At 46.2% G+C, this 18,031-nt stretch overlaps 1 protein-coding gene across 4 annotated transcripts in view; it reads right to left on the bottom strand.

The window, feature by feature from the left end:
* TNC (tenascin C) overlaps window positions 1–18,031 on the bottom strand; it is a 73,735-nt gene that overhangs the window by 29,095 nt on the left and 26,609 nt on the right. For 3 of the 4 annotated variants that reach the window (XM_051807867.1, XM_051807868.1, XM_051807869.1), the window contains exons 3-10: window positions 15,833–17,053; window positions 13,792–14,055; window positions 12,656–12,771; window positions 12,407–12,563; window positions 11,555–11,824; window positions 10,339–10,524; window positions 9,407–9,496; window positions 8,470–8,733 (exon numbers count right to left, since the gene is read on the bottom strand). In XM_051807867.1, the coding sequence (XP_051663827.1) occupies window positions 8,470–8,733; window positions 9,407–9,496; window positions 10,339–10,524; window positions 11,555–11,824; window positions 12,407–12,563; window positions 12,656–12,771; window positions 13,792–14,055; window positions 15,833–17,053 (2,568 nt within the window). Of the gene's footprint in view, window positions 1–274; window positions 548–8,469; window positions 8,734–9,406; window positions 9,497–10,338; window positions 10,525–11,554; window positions 11,825–12,406; window positions 12,564–12,655; window positions 12,772–13,791; window positions 14,056–15,832; window positions 17,054–18,031 lie in introns of all 4 variants that reach the window. The other variant, XM_051807866.1, reaches the window with a different exon arrangement.

Raw genomic sequence — 18,031 nt, 5'->3', positions numbered from 1 at the left:
CAACAGCCAGCTGGGTTTGGTGTTAGTGCCAACCAGCAGGTGAGTGAGCAAAGGGAACAAAACAAGCCATTCTGAGCTGGGAAGAGGGAAAGCATTCCTACAGGGGAAGGGCACTGACACTCTTGATGGAAAGTCTGACCTTGAGACATTTCCATGCCAGAGCTGTTCAGCCAAGCTTTAAGGAGCTCAGTGCCCCCCATGCACATGGAATAGCTCTGCCTCCCATCCCTGTCTGGGAAGAACAGGGGGCTGGAGGAGCGACTGGGAGAGATACCTGTGGTGGTCTCAACAGAAAGGGGGGTGGTCCTGCGGCCTCTGAGCACCCCGTGGAGTGTGATGTTATAGGGGGTGTTGGCCCTGAGGCCTGTGACATTCCCAGAGCGCAGCCCCCCCGGGACTGTGACATTCCGGCTCTCCTCGGGGTTCCCAGCCTCCTGCACCTGAATGACAAAGCTCTCATAGGCCCCGTCCTCTGCTGTCCAGGTGAGCTGGAAACCATCCCAGCCAGCCTTGGAGACTGACAGCTGCCCAAGCTCGGGTTCCTCCTCTGAAGAAGGACAGAGAGTCAATCTGTTACTCGGGTTACAGGGCAGGGGGGATGTCGTACTGGTTAATGATGTTCTGGGTTACTGCATTTCACAGAGATGCCCTCACACACATTTACATTCTCAGCTGCCCCAGGTAGCTGTGAGTAAAGTCTCTCTGGAGAGAACTACAAGTAAAGTCTCTTTAGAGACATGGCAAAACAGAAAAGTAAGAAAAGAACTGTAATAATAACTGTAATAATAACTGTAATAATAACTGTAATAATAAATATTACCCACATTAATACTAAAAAGACTGCTCACAGAAACCACCTTACACCTGTCAGTGTTTTGCCAACATTAATAACAACTCCCTATGAGACAAATATTACTGTAATCACTCTGCTACACTCCTAACAACTCAATGTTTGCCATTCTGAAGTAACTGTGGTGTCAGGACAGGAAGACATTGAGTTTAGAGCAGTTGGGATTCAGATGTTTATGTTTTTAATTGTGTCCACATGAATGATGCTGTTTATGCTTCCAAACTATTTCTATTACAAAACAATAAAGAGGAGGAAAATTCCTCCATGTTTGCACGTCTATAAATGGATTTGTCTTCCTTATATCACATTATTCTGTGCACAAAGCACTTCCTGCAGGCACAGGAGGTTGGATTTTCAGAGTTACTGCTATTAATCTAAAATTGAAATGTGCATTCACAGCGATGAACATTCTCAGAAGCCACCACGGGGGTGGCCAAGGAAGTTGGGAACCATCAGAGCTCTTAAATCTCTGATGTTGTTAAATCTGAAAGCTGAGCTCATTTTCTCAGCAAGAATAAAAAGTCCTTTGTTCCAAAGGAAATAAAACTGATTCCTTAACATCAGCAGTGACATGGGGAAATGACAGAGTAATATCTGTTTTTTCCTACCTGAGCTATCATTGACCTGAGGGTTACAGAGACTTTCTAGCACATTTCTTATTTCTTTGCATTGTTGACACATAAACACTATAATAAGAACAGAGTCTCTCTGAATAATCCCATTTTGCATGACTAAGAATTTCAAGAGGTGCTGCATGAAGGGGAGTGGATCTGATTTGCCAATTGTAAACTTCAGCTTAAGCTTTCTGCATATTTTATGACAGGAGTTAAAGGAGCTCTGGAATAAATGAAAATCAGGCTCAGCAGCATCACTCAGCTAAATTTGCTCCTTGTAAAAACAAAGTGATTATTGTCTGACTGCTCAGAGGCAGCTGGGGTTGGATTTTCAGAGGTTGAGCAGTCATGTATCACAGTTATATTCAGTGAGATTCATTAATAAATCAGTAAATTGCCACGACTCAGGAACACAGAAGTTTTGATGAGTTTTTCCCATCCTGCTGGAAGGAAAGAGATTGTTTATGAAAGAACAATGATGTTCAGCAACAAAAAAATGCATTAATCCAGAGCTGCCTGGCTTTATCAGGAACAGAAAGAAGATTCACTGAGGTACAATATGAATCCTGTCAAAATATCACTGTTATCTGGAAAAGAGAAAGCAGGACAACAAAGGAACTGGTTATCAGAAATAATGATCTGTTGGTGGCAACAGAAACAAAGAAAACAAACACATTCCCTTAAAATGAAAACGAAACAAAAGTTACAGTAAGGCTAGATCTTGATGTTGATTATAATGAGTATATTATCAGTATATTATCAGCACCGGTTAAAACAATTCAGGTTTCTCTGAAGAATGCTCATTCTTCTTCAAGATGCAGAGTCCCTTTTCCTCCCATTTGTTCCTCATGCACATCTGAGACAGAAGCAACACGACCCCCTCATGCTCTCCAGGCACCAAGAGATTCTCACATGAAATCATGAACCAATCTGGAGATCTCCAAAAGCCTCATTAATTACAGCATCCATTGGAGATGACAAAACACCCACTGTCACAATAAATAGCGAGGGATGGTGTTTCTTACTTAAAAAAAAAAAAAAAGAGAGAACAAACCATTGAGAGATGAGGCTGTTGTGGCCTTGTAGTTGGTAGGAAATGATCTGTGTGTTTCCATGTAAATATTTTACCTCATGTTGGCAGTTTGGGTGTGAGAGATGGACAAAGGCAGTCATTAGTCTCCAGATCTGAACTTACACACTGGTACTTTGATTATTATTGATCTCAGCCCTGTGTCTACAGGATTAATTCCTCATGAAATTCCATATAATGAGGTAAGAGGTGGAAAAAACATTTTCAGAAAGGTAACTCCCAATGTGTTACAGTCTTTTTTTTTTCTTCTCTGACATTGCCACTTCCCTGCCAACGCTGCAAACTGCTTGTAATTTCTTGTACTTGAACCACATCCCAGACAAACACCTGCAGCATTTTGCTATTCTCACATGCCTTACCAATAGCAAATGCATCAAAATCTCTCTTTACATGCAATTTGAAGAGAGATTTGATGCTACATCACCTTAAAAGCTGAACGGGGCATTTTCTGCATCACTCAAGGCTCTCATTCCATAACAAGAAGAGTTTTATCCCATGCAAAAGGAAGAATAAACCAACTAAGAGGAAATGCATCACTCACAAAGCCCAGAATCTCTGCAGTGGAACAGCCACATGGAAATGAAGGTCTGTATTTTAAAGCAGCAAAGGAACACATGGCTCATGAATCCATGGAAAATACCTGTAGTAGCTATGGCTTCCAGGGACTGAGAGAGCTGGCCTTGAGTGCTTGCATGGAGGTTAATCTGGAATTTGTGCCAGCTGGGAGATTGGGGATTTCTGTTTTCTTGATGGTTTCCCAGCAAAAATATTCCTGTGTTCTGTTCAAACTGCTCAGGTCTTTCAGAGTGATAAAGAACTGATCAAATCCCTCACACCCTGTGCTGCCCAGGACAGGGGGAAACTTCTGGAAGTCTTGGGAGTTATATTGAGGTAATGAAGAGCTCAGTGACTTCTGAGCTGGGCAGGTCAAAGCACACCAAAAGCAGAGCAGGAGAATCAGTGCTGAGGGTGCTTAAATAACTGAGAGGATTAAATGAGGTTGCACTGATCGATTCTCCAGGTGTTGTGACTAGAAGGTAAAACACAAGTTGAAATTTCCTCATGATAAACCCCCAAATAAATCAAACTACATCTGCTTCAGCACAGTTTGTGTGCTTTGCACTGAGGAGCTCCAAGAGCAGAGAAAAAGGAGGAGTTTTCCTTTTTTTGGAGACTGAATCCAGGCCACAAGCAGAGGCAGCAGCACCAAGCACATCATGGTTCTCCCAGAACCACAATAACCAGCAGGTCCAGAGCAACAACCAGAGCTGAGCTCAAATGCTTCCAGCAGAGAAAGGGCACATCCTCAGTTGATGTAAATCAGTTCTCTGATGACCTCCAAAGAGCTTTGCTGATTTACATCGGTGAGGATTTGAACCCTCAGCCTCAAACATGCCTTTTGTCTTTACTGCAGCCCATCAGTTACTGCTTCTGCCACAAACCAGGAGTGAATCCATGCAAACTGTCACAAACACATCCAAAGCCAGAAATCAGCCACAGCAGAACCCTGTTAAAGATCAATTAAAAACAGGCACTGGGATACATGCAGAAAAAAGTGGAGGGGGACACACAACCTTAGTTAAACACTAGGGCAGAAAGAACTTGAGCAATCTTTCTTTAGAGAGATCCCAGGGAATGGAAAGGGAAAAGCCTTGGCCTTCAACATGCTGAATGATCCCTGACTTATCCTGTAGCACAGCCAGATTCTGAAAATCTGAGGAGTGTGGAGTCACAGAGAACGTGTTTGTGATCACAGCCCCAAGGCAAGAGGCAGGTGACTTCTTTGACATGCAGAATTATCTCCTCATTAGTGGAAACCCACATCATTTCACACCTCAGTGACTTCCTTGCTTTCATGCTCCACTTGCATTCAATTAAGAGAGAGCAAGTCATCCAGTACCATCAATCAGCTCAGCACAAATATGTACTCAGGATTCATTATCTGTCTCCAAATGAACACATTTATCAGAAAGAAATATATTTTCAGAGGAGTAAAATCAATTAGAAATGTTTTCAAATAGAAGGAGAAATGTTATCTTGAAAATAAACTTTCAGGGCAAGCACAGATGTAAAAACATTGTTTTCTGCTCACCCCAGGAAGGAGAGAAGCCTGTAAGGCAAACAGGGATTTATGTTCACATGTATCATTGATATTCTTGAATCAGGAAAGGACTGTCCTTAAATCACCCCAGACATGGTTTGAATCAGGCTGCAACCTGGAGACAACCATGTTCTCACACCACCACACATGTGACACATGATGGTATTTGCATTCTTTTCAGACTCCTTTGTTAAACCCCTTTCCCCTCTCTCAAGTAATTAAAGTGGGCTAACAGTGCCTGTGCACCTCTGAATTTCATGAAGAGGCCACTGCAGCATCAGAAACCAGAAATACTACAGCAGCTACCACTAAAATCCTCCTATGGGAATCAGGTTCCAGGTACTCTCAGCTGAGAAAATGGATCTTCTTCCCTGGCAGATTTAGTTTCCCAGCGGTCAGCACTGCAGTTTCCCCTGGGGCTGGTTCACCTAATCACTCTTCCTAATGTTTCCCTGAGTTTGTGTAGAAAAGGGTGGTGCAATCTAAGAGCAGAGGAGCCAGGAGAGGAAGAGGGACTGACGCACAACACACACACAAGGGCCTCTGGTAAACAGCATAAATCTGCCTGAAAACATTCAGCAGAATGGAAAAGTTGCTTCTCCAAGCCATGCTTGGATGTGCAAACCCACTTCCAGAGGCAGGAGAGTATCACATCCACGATCCATCAACAGTTGCTGCACAATCTGGGTCCCTCAGCAGAGGAATTCGAGCTTGGCTCTTGGTTTCTCTCCTGTTCACTCATTTGTCTCCCTGGGCCTCTCATGCCTGATGGATCACCATCCATCCTGCCCCAGGCCCCACATTGTGCTCTGCAGGCAGAGCTCCAGAACCAGAGCAGGGGAGAACAAAGCTGCAGTCTGGCTGCTCAGCTTCCTCAGAGCTGGGTGACGTGCTCACCCTGCAGATTAGCTGGAGACCTGATGGAACATTCTCAAGATGTGCTGCCACAAAGGGCCCTCCCACGAGTAAAAAAGCTCATTTCTGAGTCAGGTCTTAGTGCTGGGTGGGGCCTTTGTGATACCTTCATTAAGAACAGAAAGGAGGTCCCAGATGGGGCCACAGCTCCAGAGAACAGCTCTGTTCTCCAGCCAACCCATACACCTTGATTTTATGGGAAGTGTTAGCTTGGAGGCCAGGGATTCCCTGGGCAGGAAGGTCTCTGCAGTGGGCACAGCTCCAAAACTCCACCCAAAAACCAGTGCAGACTCCTGTATTCACACACCACGAGGCACTAAAGCTGTGGCCTCTTAGCCTCAAGACCTCGAGGTCCTTCAGCCCATCTCCTGAATCCCAGATGCCTCTGGAGCAGGAAAACTCCCAGAGAAAGGAAGCTCCTCTTGCTCAGGACTCACTACCTGAATTAGGGTTACACTATATAGAGCTACAGGAGACAAACAAGCAGGTGGCAGAGTGAAAGGTTTAGTCTTTCCAACAAAATAAAATGACATTTTGCCATCCCTTGAATGCAGAATCATGGATATCAGTTTAAAAAAAATATCTGTCACTTGAGCTGCACTTCATCCACATGAAGAGACAGAAGCAACAGACATCTGCCATCCTACAGTACAGAAGATTTTGTGACATGTCCTCTGCTAGAGGTTCATGAATCCTGAACATTTCAGCTGCCTGTGAGGGGAGAGGTGATGTTCACAAGTAGATAACAGGGAGAATGTGAGAGGAGAGAGAAGTCTCCAAGAGAAGATTTTCAGCTCTGGAGTTGAAAGAAGCTTTAAAACACTATAAAATCCACTGTGCAAGCAAATAAAAATAAGATGTAGGAAGCTCCTGGATACCTGCTGGCAGGGAAGCCTGACTGAACCATCCAGAGGATGGGAAGAATATGAGGTGAAAACCTGGCAATCTGCAGGAGCAAAGGAAGCTGGAAAGAAAAACTGAGCCCTTTTGCAGCTGCTGGCTCTCTTGTTCAGCAGGGGTGGCACAGAACCCTCCAAACAGCAGCATTGCCTCCTCCACCCATGGGGAAGAGCCAATCCAGCCCTAGTTGTGCTGCTGGCATTGCCCACTTCAATCATCCCTCTCTCTCTCTCCCCCTGGTTGCTCCAAGGACTTTCCTCAGCAGTGCAAAGGATCTGAGGTCCCCCAGGGCTCTGCAAGAGAAACGAGTTTGTTTGGCTCAGCCTGAGGACTCCAGGACCTCCCAAGTGCTGGAAAAAGAAGACTGACTTGAAGGAAGATGGAAAAGCAAACTGAAGAGCCCACTTGTGTTGTACAGCTCAGGCTTCCAGAGCACTTCTGCTCCCCGTGCTCGTGTTTGGATTTGTCCATTCCTACGTAGGAGGGAGGTCACAGAGACAGGTTATTCAACTGCTGCTCCCTTGCAGGGAGCTCTGTGTTTACTGGCTGCTCTGAGCAAAGACATAAAACAAATGCACTGGCCAGATGAAGGTATTTCTAAAGAAAAATAAGAAAAAAATAAGAAACCAAACCGGGGAAAAGCAGCCACCTTGTGAAGCTTTGCAAGCTCCTGGTGGAAAGAGCAGACTGTGAAATTCCACAGCAGGTTGTTGCTGCCTTTTCACCATCTGTGCAGAATTCTTTTGAGACCTCTGAGCCTTCAGACAGACAGGGAAACAGAGAACTTTGGGAAAACTGCAGCCTGCTCACTCCTGCCACATAAACCTTCAGAGCCTTTTGTATGTTGTGCCTCAAAGACTTCCTATTTTTTCCCTGCCTTGGACTGCATTTCCCTGCCTGCCTGAGGCATCAAACAACTAATTCAGTGCTGATGGTCTCCTGTAGTTTACACCACTCCATACAACCCTCTGCTGTCCTGGATTACTGTCTCTATAAAGCATCAGAGGTGGTGCTGGCATGAACTGCCAGGGAATATGAGCCTAGTTTTGATCAGTTCAAATAGTTATTATATTTATATATAGTTTATTTATTTATAATAATAGTAATTGTATATAGTATAGTTAATTAATTTGTAAAATCCACAATGTCTGGCATGTGTTTACCTCATAGATGGTGTTTGGGAAGAAAAGGATAAACACCTTGATATCTGCTAAAGACAATAATTGTAGCCCAGCTGATCCTGATTTTAGTCTCTGCTCACTTAGAGCAGTTCAAGCTTTGCCTCACAGAGTTTGAGGTGAAGGCACATAAAGATTCAGGATTTATTTGTGTTCTGCACCAAGGTGTAACTCTGTGTGCAACAAACTTTGGGTCAAAATGTTTCACAAAAAATAAAATCTTGTTCAGTGAGTCCACTGCCACTGGTCAGTTGGGGTGGTTTGGACAAATAGAGATGGTAGAAATGGACCTCTTTTTAAAGATAAATATAAGTCACAGTATCCAGTGGAAATGGTGGCTGGAACCAGATTTGGGGCAGTCACCTTTCCCACTTTTGGATGAGAAAACTGAAAAAGGGCAGCATCAGAGCCCTGCTGACCCTGCTGAAGCATGATGGGTGGAGGGATTGCTGTGAAGAGAATTCATTAGGCAGGAACAAGCAGTGTTAAACACATTCTGGTTGCTCTTCCTCTCAGATTTTGGCTGTAGAAAACAAAGCAAGTTATAACACACAAAAAAACCCAGCCTCATGTAAAACAAAGGAGCTCTGCATTTCATGCAGGACCAGTGGCTGTTCTTTGTGAAGCCTCTCAAAAAATAAGCAAGAAATCCTTGAGAACATGAAGCTAAACACAGTAGGCAGGGAAATGCACAGTGTGGCGTTGTAAGCAGAGTTAAGTCTGAGACAGATTTTCTAAGCCTCAGACACAGCTTAGAAAATCAGGTGAGGTTGTCCTTGGGCTGGTCCTGTGCAGGGCACCCACCAAAAGCTGTTACTCACCAGTGGAACCCTTGACAGTCGTGGGTTTGCTTTTGTGCCTGCCCTTCTCTGCCACCAGGCTGATGGTGTACTCTGTGCCTGCATCCAGCCCCCTGAGGATGAAGGAGGTGCTGTCCACTGGGATCTCCACTTCGCTCCTCTTGCCAGAGGGACTGGTGTAAGCGAGGCGGTAGCGGTCGAACTTGGCCACCGGCCTCCTCCAGCGAAGGGCCAAGGTGGTTTCAGTGGGGTCACTGACTTCCAAGTCCTTGGGGTTATCAAGATCTAAGAGTTGAAAAAAAGCACAGCTGAGATGTCTCTGAACTGCCCCAGGACAGGCACAGACAGAATAACATCCCCACTGGGTGTCTGGGCACAGCTCAGGGTCTTGTCCACCTTCTGGAGTTTGTGAAGCCCAGGTGGGTAGAGGGTGATGAAGTTCTCCTTTACAAACAAACCACACTAGGACAGATTTCCCCGACTGACACTCACTTCACATGCAGGAGAGGCAGAATTAAAGCCTTCAGAGAATTCACCTGGGAAAAGGGGGGAGTTGTGAGAAAAATTATGGATTTGAAGGTCAGTCAGGACTTGCAATCACCAAGGCTGCACTCATGGCCAGATCAACATTTTGGCCATCACTTCCTGCCAGAAACCCTCACAACTAGAGGATGGCCAAATCAGTGTAAGCATAATTACCACTGAGGAGCTCACCTGGAGATGAAAATCCCAGAACACTGAGAAATCCTCGTACAGGAAAAAGAAGCCACACTCAGAGGTCAAGATCTTTAGGGGAAAGATTTTTCCCTTGAGGGAAAATGCCCCATTGGGAGCAAACTGAAATTAAGAACTTTCTAAAATAGTATTTATTCCATCATTTGGAAATGAAAGAGTGGCTCCACAGGACTTGGTGCTTCCTCCAGAGCAGAAAGGGGGGTCAGGTAGGTCAGGCACTCACCAGTGCCAGCGTTGATGGTAGCGGGGGCACTTTCCCTGTTGTTCCTCACTGCTGTCACTCCAATGCCATACTCAGTTCCAGGCCTCAAACCTAAGAGATGAGGAAAAGGAATATGAGTTCCTGTGCATGGAATACACCTACAGGCATTTGTTTTAACAAGGAAGGCTCAATGTGTGCAAGGTAAGATGGATGCTTTCCTGAGTGTGCAGGGAATTGAGGTTTCAGCTAACCCTGACCTAATGTTAATAAATCTTTATTCCACTTATATACCAAAGGACAAAGATTATGGCTGACTGACATTGCATTTTGGACACTGCAAATGCACAATCAGAGATAGCTTCTACTTTCCAGAGCTGGCAGTGGGAGTAGCTCTGCCAAAGAAAAGCAGGTTGGCACCTACACAACATGGAGGAAGAACCATGACCTGGCCTTGCAGGCTGGGAAAGCAACTTGCAGGTACACAGAGAAGCTGCAGACTGGCACCAGTAAATACCATCCCTGGCACATGCAAACACCTTTGGAACTCAGGGTGTGAAGCCCCCTCCCCAGAGATGTGGAGCTGCCCAGAACTCAGGGAACTGCCTGGTGGGATTGAAGGATGCACGTGGAAGGGAAATGGCTACAAACCCTTCTGCTGGCTGGTCATCCACCTGCAGGCGTGGACAGACACATCCCAGGGGTTTTAATTTAACTGGGTGCACTTAAAAATCAGAGAATCACAGAATGGTTTGGGTTGGAAGGGACCTTAAAGATCATCCAACCCCCTGCCATGGGCAGGGACACCTTCCACTGGCCCAGGTTGCTCCAACCTGGCCTTGGACACTCCCAGGGATGGGGCAGCCACAACTTCTCTGGGTAACCTGTGCCAGGGCCTCCCCACCTTCACAGGGAACAATTCCTTCAGTACATCTGCTCTACACTGTGTGACCCACCTGTGAGTGTAGCTCTGGTTGTGGCTTGGTTGCCCTTTGGCACCGTGATCTCCACGTGGTCTCCACCAGAGATGGGGGCAAACTTGATTCTGTAGTTGTCAACGTTGGCGTGGCTGTTTCTCCACTCCAGAGTGATGCTGTTGTCTGTCTGGGACACTGGCTTCAGGTTTCTGGGAGCATCCAAGTCTGTAAGCCATAAATAAATAAATAAATAAATAAATAAATAAATAAATACATACATACATACATACATAAATACATAAATAGGAATATTTCTCTTATGACAACAGTCTCTTCTAACAGTACTTTTAAAAATGACCCACAACACTGAAGTTAAGTTTCTCTTCACCTGATATGACTTAACTACACCAAGCAGATTTCTTTTGGCATAAAATGGAGAGTTCACCAGCTTTGGAGAAAACATCACTTCAAGAAATTAAACTTTTGTCTCCTCAGACTAAAATAACATTTTCAACGGTAATAAATATTTTTTATTACAAAATAGGCTTGTGGAAAAATGTATTTGGATGAAAACACTATTGTCCTTTATAAATGCCTCAGCTTTCAAAAGGAAAAATGCTGCTAAGAACAAAGAACTGATCATTTCTAGAGTTTCTGTTCAGTAAATATCTTGCATTTGTGGCTGAAAGAAACTCTGAGTCTCAAAAAAAAAGGGTGAATATTATGTAGAAATTCAATGGGCTCTTCACTGTTCACACCTCAAATCCTGCTCTGAAGGAACAACTGTATTTTAGGACGAAAAGAGAGATAATTCTCTATGTACCATTTTGTCCCTTAATGCATCAAACCTTGATAACATGCAACAGGACCCACACTTTCAAAAAACATTCCCAGGGGCACTGAGGAGCAAAGTCAATTTATAAAAGCACGACAGAAAACATTTGCAGAACTGAAGGAGGAAAAAAACCAGTTCTTTGCTAATCTGATACATATTTAGACAAGAAACAAGGTCTTAGATGGAACAGGAGCCATGGAAGACCTTTAGCTCAGCAGACAGAAAAATAATCCAGAGGAACTTGTTTCTGAGAGATTTAGGGTACGAGACACAATGACCTAAATCCCATTTTCAAAATATATTTAGATTTTAAATATTTTGTCGAGCCAGGAAAGCATATGAGGCACAGAAAAAACCCATTCTCCACTTTCCTGTCCCTCTATAAACGTGCTGATTCCATGCTGGTCTCCAGCCTCTCACCTGTGACAAACACTTCTTTCACAGGGTCACTTTCCATGTCCCCTCGACGAGAGACAAGTGTCACTTCATACTCTGTGTGTGGCCTCAGGTTTCCAATGGAATATTGGTTTTCATCTTCAGAGAGCTCAATGGTTGTCCTGTCCCCTGGGATGTCCTTGGGGCCATAGGTGAGCTCTATGTCTTCAACTTCAGCCAGGGGTTTGGACCATGTGATGAGGGCTGTGGTGTCCGTGACGTCTTTTGCCTCGACCTGGCTGGGGGCATCAAGCTCTGTCATAAAAAAAAAATAGACAGAAAAAGGTGGTTTTTGAAAGAAATCTTGCCATAAAAACCACAGACATCCTTATGCTTTTAATTGCTGATTCAGAGCAAAATTAAAATTAGTGACTTTGACCAAGTTTTATTATTTTCCTTTACTCTCTTCCAATAGGTTTAGACTCCAAATGGAATCATTTCATCAGAAGCAAATTCATCAACATTCATTCACATCAGAAGCTGCCAGAGGAAAGGCAAGGAGGAACCCTGAGAGCTTCTCCAGCTCCATACAAACATCACCAGGATGAAAAAAATTTTAGTTCCTGTTGATGTACATTTTGAAAAAGAGTAAAAGTGCATTCTGCCTGCTCCCTTCTCTCTGAACATAAATTTCCTTTCCTCTGTAGGTAATTTGGAAAGGAATTAAATCTCCCTCATGAAATTAATTTTTCATTAGCAGCTCCACTACTTCCTTTTCACCCCTATGAATTCACAGGATAGAGCTTGGGTTTCTCTCTATTTAAAAGTTTGGTTTTAAAAAAAAACAACGTTTGCTGTTGGCCAAAAAAATACAGGCCAAATACAGGTTGTCCTTACTTGTTGTTATCACTTTGGACAGTCCAGGTCCTCTGGTGTTGTTTTTCACTACATGAATGGACACATTGTACTGTTGCCCAGGTGCCAAACCTGGCTGCATGTAAGATGTCTCTGGCCTTTTCAAGCTGCTGGTTATATCTCCATTATCATCCTTTTTCTGCAACACATGGAACAACAATCTGTCAGGATAACAGAAAAAAAGCCAGGATTTTTCACTCCACATGAACACACAGGAAGCTGCTTCCTCACCATGTTGTGGAAGACCAGCTCCCAGCCATCAAAGGAAAAGTTCAGAGGGTCCCACTCCACCTGGACGGACGTTTCTCGAACAGATTTGAACCTCAAACCCTCTGGAGCAGGGAGATCTGGGGCAGAAAAAAGGGAAATCCTCACATGAGCAACAAGTTCTCATAAATAGGGCACAGGGTGGGACATCTTTCCACCACTAGAAGTGTCTGCTGTGTAGGGAAGTGCAGCTGAGCTGGTCAAACCACCTCCCAACCAGTTATTCTGTCTTTGGAGAGGCTTTCCTCTGAGCTGGTTTGGATGTCACCTTGAAGTAAAATGAATTTTGACCTAGAAACCTCTTTTTTTGTGCCCTCTTGACTGTCCCTGGTGTGGACATTTGCAGGCAGGTGAGCTGAATCCTGACCCAGGTCTCTAAAAACGAGCTCAGGGACAGAAGTCAAAGAGCACCTTTTGAAGCTCTGTGATGTGCACAAAATATAGAGGAAGATGAACAACAAAAGGACAGACAGGCAGATAAAAGTCTAGTTGTGGTAAAACTAAAGATGCAAAATAAAATATAACCTCCTTTTAACCAAACCAGTTTGAATTCAAGTGATTTCATATTGCTTTTTTACACACTGTACATTTTTTATCAGTTTTTTTTCAGGAATAATGACCAGAATTTTAAAATGTACATTATAATCGAGAAGCCAAGGTTCTTAATTTGCAAAGACCCCATGGTGTTAATTGGGAGGCACAGCAAAGAGCAGAAGAGCCTGTGAACTGTATTTTTAACACAGTTATTGGCACTGGAAAAGAATAAAAAATGAAAGTGCAAAAGGCTGTCTCTGTCCAGAACAGATGAATTGAAACTAGAAAATACAAAAGAAATAATATCTCCAAGAGAAGGAGGCAAATCAATACAAATAAATTGCAAATAGAAGTCAAAAAGAAATAAAGTTCCCAAAAAGGGAGGCAAATCAACATAAATGAATTGAAAATAGAAAATAAAAAATAAAATGTCCCACAAGATGGATGTGAATCAATACAAATTATTTGAAAATAGAAAACACAAAATACATAATAATACCCCAAAATGAGGGGTGCAAATCAATGCATGCTATGGAATGGATGGATTGAGGGAATGTTAAACTCACATGTGGCTACCCTGGCACTGACTGGGATGCTCTTCTTGTTTTTAAGGATGGCAAAGACACGGATAAAATATTCCACCCCCGGCTCCAGCTCGTGGATGGTGGCAGCTGTCTGGTTTCCTGGCACAGTGAACTGCATGTCCAAGCCCCCGGTGCTGGTGGGGACGTAGGTGACCAGGTACTCATTGACAGGATTCTCGTGTTTCCATTCCAGGTTGACAGTTTTATCCGTCACGTTGGTCACCGTCAGCTCGGTTGGAGGAGACACTGGGAGGTGGAGGGGGAAAGAAAATAAAGTTATAAGAAGTTTTCATGGCTCGGAAAATAATGACTTCCCCAGTTTTCCCATTTTCCCAGGGATTTCATGAGAATTATCTAACAGGGGCTGGGGAAGCCACGGCCCACAAATTAACTGCTGAGGAGAGGAACGTTCGGCTGATGAAGACCACAGACATTTCCAAAATCACGGGGCCAATTCCTACCCTCACACTTGCACACAACCTCTGGCTGACTGTGTTCCAGCTCCTCCTCTCGTGGCTGCAGCACAAGACTGTTAGAGCTGCGTCCCCAGGGGCTCAGATGGTTCATTCAACTGCCAGCAACACGTGATTGTAGAGCTGCAAGTCCTGGGACTTGCGCAGATTTTCCAAAGTAAAACCAAGCGTTGTTATTTTAGTAAATACTGCCAATAGATCTCCACGTGCAAGAGCACAAAATGGAGCTTAGGCCTCTTCTGGAAGGAGGAGATGAAAGATGGGAAATTTCTTTTTAAGGGTATTCATTGTCTTTTATGGTGTTCTCAACCCCAAAGCATTCTTTGATTACCCTACAAAAATTTAGTTTCCAAATTTCTCCCCTGGGATCTGCTAAAGAAAACTACCTCATTTATAGTGTAAAGCCTGTCATTATCCAACTGCCAAAATCCTCTATCAATTTCCATGGAGTAAGTGGTAGTGGGAAACTCAGCATGGGACTTTAGAGCTGAGTTTCCATTCCAGCCTATTCCATGATTTTCCTCTAAGCTTCTGTCAGATCTGATACACACTCCTCCATATAAATATAGAAATGTATATATAAAACCTCCATATAAAAAAATGAATAAATTATATATATATAAATAAATAAATATAAATATAGGTATAAAACAAATATATGTTATATATAAATCTATATGTATAAATAAGTATAGGTATAAACAAATATATATATTACATATATATATATATGTAAAATACACACACATCTGTGTATTAAGAAGACTCTGGATACATCTCCCTCTCCTCCATAGCTAGAACAGTTTCTTTCAGATGCCCTTTTTTTTAGCATCAAGAGATACCATTAGAAGGTGAAATATCATGGTGACAAATCCCAGGCATGGCTGGTTACAGCTCCAGTCACCCTGTGGTGGGAGCAGAATCACAGAATGAACTGGGTTGGAAAAGACCTCTGAGATCATCGAGTCCAACCTGTGACCCAACCCCACCTTGTCACCCAGCCCATGGCACTGATGCCACATCCAGGCTCTGCTCAAACCCCTCCAGGGACGGGGACTCCACCCCCTCCCTGGGCAGCCCATTCCAAGGGCTGATCCCTCTCTCTGCAAACAACTTCTGCCCCATGGCCAACCTAAACCTGCCCTGGGGCAGCTCAAGGCTGTGCCCTCTTGTCCTGCTGCTGGTTCCTGGCAGCAGAGCCCGACCCCCCCCGGCTCCCCCCTCCTGGCAGGGAGTTGCAGAGAGTGAGAAGGTCACAAATGAATGATAAGGTCTCCAGAAATGGAGATAACAATTGCACAGCAACACCATTATCATCCTGTTGTCTTCTGATCACCTGAAGTCGCCACAAACTGCCACACTGTGTAACCCTGACAATTAAGGGGTGCAATGGTGTTGTTACAACCCTGAGTCAAGTGTCTGGACTACGCTGAAGAAAAGCAGCAACAGGGCCCGGCTTTATGGAGAAGATTCACAGAACCTCCAAAGCTGCTGGATGGACACAGGCAGTGTGTGCATCCAAGTGGTTCTGAAGGGACATCGCCACCTACCATCGGCGCAGTCCTCGCCCATGTACCCGTCCTCGCAGACACACCGCCCGTCCACGCAGCGCCCGGCGTTGCTGCAGTCGCTGGGACAGGCCCGCTCCCGGCAGTCCTCGCCCACGAAGCCCTCCTGGCACACGCAGCGCCCGTCCACGCAGAGCCCGCGCTGGTGGCAGTCGTTGGGACAGGCCAGCTCGCCGCAGTCCTCCCCGGTGAAGCCGTTGTCGCACTCACAACGCCCCTCCACGCAGCGCCCGCGGTGGTGGCAGTCCTGGGGGCAGCGCAGCTCGGCGCAGTCCTCGCCGGTGAAGCCCTCGTCGCACACGCACTGCCCGTTCACGCACAGCCCGTGGCCCTGGCAGTCGTTGGGGCACCACAGCTGCCCGCAGTCGTCCCCGGTGAAGCCCTCGTGGCACTGGCACTGCCCGTTCACGCAGAGCCCGCGGTTGCTGCAGTCCTGGGGGCACCGCAGCTCCCCGCAGTCCTCCCCGACGAAGCCCTCGTCGCACACGCACTGCCCGTCCACGCAGCGCCCGCGCCCGCGGCAGTCGCCGGGGCAGCGCAGCTCGGCGCAGTCCTCGCCCAGGTACCCCTCGTGGCACTGGCACTGCCCGCCCACGCAGCGCCCGCGGTGGTGGCAGTCGTTGGGGCACCTCTTCTCGCCGCAGTCGTCGCCCACGAAGCCCTCGTGGCACACGCACAGCCCGTTCTCGCAGCGCCCGTGGCCGTGGCAGTCGCTGGGGCAGGCGAGCTCCCCGCAGTCGTCCCCGGTGAAGCCCTCCTCGCACAGGCACGTCCCGTTGAGGCAGCGCCCGCGGTCGAAGCAGTCGTTGGGGCAGATGAGCTCCCCGCAGTCCTCCCCGGTGTAGCCCTCCTCGCACACGCACTCGCTGTCCACGCAGCGCCCGCGGCCGTGGCAGTTGTGGGGGCACAGGGGCTCGCCGCAGTCCTCGCCGGTGAACCCCTCGTGGCACAGGCAGCGCCCGCCCACGCAGCGCCCGTGGGCGCCGCACCCCCAGGGGCAGAGCTCCTCGCCGCAGGCCGGGCCCGTGTAGCCCTCGAAGCACACGCAGAGCCCGTCCACGCACTTGCCCTGGTCGTTGCAGTCGGAGGGACACGAGGCCTGGCTGCAGTTGGGGCCCTTCCAGCCCGGCTCGCACACGCAGCCGCAGATCTCCACGCTCCAGTTGCCGTGCCCGCTGCAGTAGGGGGTGGTGTCCAGGCGACCTGTAGAACGAGCCAGAAAACCCATGAGGGGTGAGGTGTACATGGGTACCCCCCAGAAATGCCCGAGGCAGCGGAAGGAATCCCAAAAAGGTTTGTTCTGAAGACGAGAACGGTAAAAGCTTCCAAAGGAAAAGCTGCACCGGGCTGCAAAGCAGCGCTGGGCCTGAGCAAGACTCGCCTGCTGGTCCCTCTTCCCCCCCCAGCTCTCCCCACTGGCTTCAGAGACCTGCAACATCTGCTTATCTCTCTGCATACCAGAGACACAGAGCTTTTCAACTGTCTCTGGAATACAGGAGGGAAACAAAATAAACCCCGTCTAATTCCTTTGAGAAAGGCACTTTCCAGGCAGAGAAGACTTCCTACGTGACACCTGCCTCCTTGAAGTGAACTCTTCTGGCAAAAAGGGTATTTAGCCTTACAAGCCATTACTCTCTTGGCCCTGGGATGCCTTAGGCCAGCGTGACACACAGGACCTAAAAAGGCTCTGATTTTCCTGACTCCTGATGGGAAAAATTGAAACTTCATTCACAGTAGCCCGGAATGGCCAAATAAGGAACAATATAACCTTAGAGAAGTCCTCGAGAATTAGATAAGGGATGTAACTCAAACAGACAGGATGTAAACTAAGCTCTGTGTGCCCAGATCAAGAACAAATGTTACAATTTTGGTGGTGAAGCACAATGATGCTGTGGCTGCTCAAGAACTGAGGTCAAGACAAGGAAGATGACCCAGAAGGACTTCCAACAGGGGTGTGACTATGTAAACAAACTAATGAAAACATATAAAGCAAGGAAGAATATCTAATGATCATGTAAAGAGTATGTGTAATAAAAAGCCCTGTCCATCTGTCATTTGGTAGCTTTGATTAGAGGAGCTCTCCTCTGAACGTCCAGCGTGCTGAATAAAGGATGCCCTTTTTAACCCCTACAAATTGGTGTTAAGAAGTTTGTTTCTGCTGCTTTTATCACTCCCCACAGG

Source organism: Manacus candei, unplaced genomic scaffold, assembly GCF_025592945.1.
Source record: "Manacus candei isolate 608988 ecotype Guabito, Panama unplaced genomic scaffold, ASM2559294v1 h1tg000071l, whole genome shotgun sequence".
NCBI classification, from domain to species: domain Eukaryota; kingdom Metazoa; phylum Chordata; class Aves; order Passeriformes; family Pipridae; genus Manacus; species Manacus candei.
Note: the sequence above shows the minus strand (reverse complement) of the source record. Positions and strands in the feature narration are given on the sequence as shown.